The sequence below is a fragment of the Arachis stenosperma genome, chromosome 10, assembly GCF_014773155.1.
Source record: "Arachis stenosperma cultivar V10309 chromosome 10, arast.V10309.gnm1.PFL2, whole genome shotgun sequence".
NCBI classification, from domain to species: domain Eukaryota; kingdom Viridiplantae; phylum Streptophyta; class Magnoliopsida; order Fabales; family Fabaceae; genus Arachis; species Arachis stenosperma.
This window is the reverse complement of record NC_080386.1, coordinates 27,136,973-27,142,260: the sequence shown is the minus strand read 5'-3', so window position 1 is coordinate 27,142,260 and position 5,288 is coordinate 27,136,973. Positions and strand designations below refer to the sequence as shown.

Below are 5,288 nucleotides of genomic sequence, written 5' to 3'. Positions count from 1 at the left end.
TTGAAGTATCTTTATCTGAGTGGCTCCTTTAATAAATTTATTAATTAGATTATATTTTTTTGGTGACTTAATTAGATTATATTAGAACATACATTTAATGAGTTTGATAAATATTTATAAAGATACTTACAAATTTATTTACTAAAATTATTCACAACAATAAAAAAAAAAACTCAAATCTACTGTATATTTTGTGAAGTAAATTCTAAATTTTACCATACCAGAGCCAACTCTGATTTCTCATGTATGGTAATATACTCCTAGAAAAATGAAAGTTAAACAAAATAATACTGTATATGACATAACAATTACTGATCATCTCTACTCTGCAGCTCAAATTTTCATTACAAGATTTACACAATTAATTAATAATGTTACATTATACAAAATGGATTTAATTTAAAAACCCTATTATTAGTTTTTTTTTTTTTAATTTTTACGATATTTTTCAGTTCAATAAGCGAAAAATTAAATCAGTAATATTATCTAGGAGATTTTAGAGAGTCCACTTGGGATTTGCCACGTGGACCTCTGGTTCTAATGAAGAGCCTATATTCATCAAAGGTCATGGGAGGGTAGAGTGAAGGGGTGTCTGGGGTTACCAATTCCTTTGCTGGCTGAATGGGTATGTCACTTTTTGGGTTGTAGAAAAATGCCAATGACACTCTCTCTTTATCTGAATTTACTATTACTCTGTGCTCCACGCTCTTGTATTTTGCATTGCTTATAACCTAATCACAACAAAAAAATAAACTAGGTTAGTACTCTTTTGTCAATCTTATGTTCTTTTTTGGTAAATATTAAATAGATTTAAGTGCTTACTCACATCTGTAATAAAAGTGTGTAAAAAAATATTGCAAAAATAAAAGTGAATAATATTTGTTGTGGATTCCACTACTTAAAACTATTTAAATAAAATATATAAAAAAAATTAAGTATTTCAAAAATACCAATGTTTTAATATTTTTAGTTGTTGATCTCAATTATATATAAATTTTATTATTGAGATCAACAGGTAAAATCACTATTAAAATATCATCAGTATCTTCAAATACTTTATTTTTGTTTTCTAAAATATGGTTATATGTGTATTATACACTTTCTCTATATTCCATGTGAATATTGACTACTCACAACATATACAAATCTTGATTCCACAATTGAATACATATACATAGTTAAAAATACTTGATCTACTTAGATAGAATGAAAGTATAATCATTGATCTTCATCACACTAACAGTGGAGTTTAATTTCAGTCACAAATTCAGCAATAATTAAGAAAGTACGGCTGATCCAATTTGTTATTCAAAAATGTCATGCTAACCTTATCTAATAACTTTAGAAAAGTAAGTTAAAAATATATCCTTAAAATATTTACGGTATTTTTTTTAATAAAATTTGTATTCGATGCATGTGATGGGAAAAATTCATGGTCGAGTGGGAAAGAAGAAAAATTTCTCTAAAGTAGCCCATGTTCAATCATATAATGCGAAGTGGTGCAATTCCAACTAGGAATACACACGTTACAAAGTTTACATAACGAGCGAATGAAACTTATCCATTTAGCAAGCTTAAAGAAGACTGAAACATGAAAAAGTAAAAACAAACAAACAAACAAACAAACAAGACCAAACATTATTGTACCATGATAAATTCTAGCCAAACATTCTTATATTTCTCATCTGTTATATTATTGCGCGTCTATGTCGTATCATCGAAAATAAGGATAGAATGATTCGTTTTAATTTTATGCATTTATTCAAAATAATCTCAGATTCTAAATTTATTTTAGGACACGCGTTAAATATGTTTTTAAAATATAATATAATATTATTTTTCACCTGAATTTGATCTCCAATATTAACAATGAAGGCATGGCGAGCAGGCTTCACCGTGATCCATTCTTCGCCTCTCCGAACCTGAAGGCCGGCAACTTGGTCGTCCGGCAGCAACATCGTCATCCCTCCGGGGTCCGAGTGCGACGACAGACCAAGCGTTAGCTCCGGCCGAGGGCACTTTGGGTAAAAATTAACCCTCAAACATGCCCCAATATCTTCACCCCCAAATGCATTCTGGAGAAAATCCTCTTCTAAACCTAAGTTTATAGACAAAGCCTTCAACAACCTCCCTCCTAGCTTCACCACCTCTCTCCCATATTCATCAAACACTTCCCTGCATATAATTATATAATATAAAAACTAAGCAATTTTAACTTCACAACTCTAAATTCTCTAGCTATTTTCACATCATTTTTGCATCACTTATGTATACAATAGTAACATATAATAGTACTAACTTTATTATATACTGTACCTGACTATATTTTATAATACTATATGGTTTGTCACTACATAAAACATGGATCATCATCATCTATCATATCATTATATATGTATTATTCAAATTATACATATAATACATGCTGATGAGTGCTACTAGCTTAGTTAATTATACACGCAAACCACCGGTTTAAATAAGGCAGGAAAAGTTTGATGTGCCAATTAATTTTTATTTATTTTCTAAATAAATATACTTTAATTTATTAGCATTGTGGGCGCCGGAGGGACATCATCACTAGTAGTTAATTGGTAATAATAATTCCATTTTGGAGGAGAAGACACAAAAAAAAAAAGAGGAGGGAGAAAAATAAGTCTAATAAAAAACAGTAATACTAGCTAGAAAGATAAAAAAAAATAAATTTAAAGAGTCTAAATTTCTCTTATAAAGACAAAAATAATAAATTTTGACAGGTTTTAACTAATATTTTTTACCATATATTATCGAATAACAAGTTACTACAACTCCATTATTTTACTGTTCTAATTAGGAGAAATTAAAGAGTAGAAGTAGAATAGAAATTATTAATAATAATTAATTACCTGCAAGAGAGAGGCAAAGAAGGCCATTTGTTATAATCTTTGAGTGACAAAGGAAGGTAGTGAAGGAAATAGTAATCACTCCAATCAAGAATAGCACCCTTTTCAACACCAAGCCTACTTCCATAACCTTCATAAGTCTTTGGAGAGTTAGCATATTTTTGCTTCAATTCCATGGGAAGGTGAAAGAATTCACGCCAAGTTTCCCTAGCCTTGTCCATCAACTCTGGTCTAACCCCGTGGTTCACCACTTGGAAGAACCCCCAGTCATTGCAGGCCTCGGCGACTTTCTGGAGCACCAACTTCCTCGCGTCCGGGTCGGTGCCCAGAAAATCTCCGAAGTCTATAACTGGGATATTTGCATCCGAAGTGGAAGTAGAAGTAGAAGCAGAAACAGGCCTATGGGTCGGGGGCTTGATATACCTGTCTGGGATTGAATCTATGCATCTTTCCGACAAGGATTGAACTCTCACTATTGGTTCAGGCCAATCTGGTGAAGTGTTGGACATTGCTTATGCTGCTGATATGTTTTCCGAGGTTGATACGCTTCAAGTGTTGCAAAGTATATCTATATGTATATCAATATATATAGTGAATACTATCAAACAAAATCGTTGAATTTTTTGTATTTTTTGGGGCTATCTATTTTGTACTATATATACTCTAATAATTAATTGAGCTCGAGTAATTTGTATAGGAAAAAGTCTACTCTTTTATTTGGCCATGGAATTTCGCACGTGAATGTTTTAGTATCGTATAGATTAAATTAAGTCAATAAATAATTAATATAAATTTGTTGAATCAATTCACTTATTAGCTTAAATAAATATTGAAAATTCGAATAAATTACCAGAAGAAAACTCAAAATTAAAGAGAAGAAAATTCAAATTAACAAGAAGTAACTATAAAATAAACCAAATTTCATTCTCTAACCCAAAAAATTTAAGCAAACGAATTCCATATTTTCGGTTTTTAATTTTTTTATGAAACAAGAAGTTTGGTGTATTTTATAGCTTTTCCTCGTCCAATTTTGGATTTTTTTCTTATAATGCAACAACTTGATGAGCCAGTATTATTTTTGTTATACTCGAATTGATAGGATCGATTAAAATGGTACATGACTTAATCTTTTTACCTAGACCTTGAATTTAAATTATGAGTAAAAAAATTTCGGTTTACTCTTTTCCTTTTTTTTAAACATCGATTAAATTTAGTTGAATTAATCAAATGTCTGATGGACTTTGATGTTAGACATATCATTGAAGTGAAAGAAAAATCTTTTGTTATACTCTTCTTTAGTTTGATACATTTTAAATTAATATATCTAAAAATAAAAACTACAATATAATGTTCTAGATAAATAAGCGTTGAACGATTTGATCCAACCATCCAAATGTCAATAAGATTCTAATAATTCAAACAACATGGGCGAGTGTGTGCTGTGTCAAAAAGAGAGAAAGGGGAGGTAAGGGTTAGGGTGAGGGGGGTGTGTGTGGAGGATATGTTAGAAAATAAAAGAAGGGAAGTAGGACCATTAAACATGTAAGTGTATGGTGGCATGGGAAATGAGATAGATGAATGAAAATAAAACGTGGGATTTGAGGGGTTTTAAAAGAAAAGGTGTGAACACTAAGCCAATTTGAAGAGATGGAGACACGCACGAGACAATTTGCATTTGGAGGGTCATTCAAGATGTGATGTCTTTGGTGTTGATGGAAAACGAATGCATATGTTTTTTTATTTAGACTCTTTCTTTCTTTCTTTCTTTCTTTCTTTCTTTCAATAGTGTTTATTTCTCATAAATAAATTATTTAGCGTTGCAACTAATTCGCTACCAGATTAGTTAAAAGTAACACCAGATTTTAATATATGTATCTAGAAATCATCAACTTCAATTTATGAAATACTTGATGGGCATAAATTTGATTACTTAGATTATGAATATAAAAATCTAATTCTAATCCTATGTAATAATCAGGATGTCTAAATCCTAAAGTATAAATTGAACCTAAAATTGCGAAAACAGAGCTTTGCTAACGAGAATTATCTTTACTCCAATGAAGGAGGTATTCAATTCGCCCAAGTGAATCTTAGGAGGAGATCTTTAAGACTTTAGTTTTTGGTTTCTTAAAGTAGCAACATTTTATTGAGTTGCTGTATAAGAATGGATATATTTTTGGTGAATACTATTTAATTCTCTTTAAATTAGAGGTTAAATTATTTCTTGTATTATATTTTTTATTATTAATTGAAATAAAATTAATTGACCTATCATGATTAACTTTAATTTTAATCTAACCTAAATTTTGTTAATTTAACTAGTGTATGTTCCCATACTTTATACCGGATAATACATAAAATTAGGAAGGGACGTATCCGGATAAGTGGAGGCTTCGAACCCTAGCTTTT

General features: G+C 30.3%; 1 protein-coding gene across 1 annotated transcript; it reads right to left on the bottom strand.

Annotated features, from left to right (window-relative positions):
* Positions 1-327: 327 nt before the first annotated feature.
* On the bottom strand, positions 328-3,499 carry LOC130956434 (jasmonate-induced oxygenase 1-like). Its single transcript, XM_057883481.1, has 3 exons — positions 2,883-3,499; positions 1,845-2,175; positions 328-731 (listed from the first exon to the last, which is right to left on the bottom strand). Exons 1-3 carry the CDS (start codon positions 3,386-3,388, stop codon positions 483-485), a joined length of 1,086 nt encoding a protein of 361 aa, XP_057739464.1. The 5' UTR covers positions 3,389-3,499; the 3' UTR covers positions 328-482.
* Between the last annotated feature and the right edge of the window lie 1,789 nt (positions 3,500-5,288).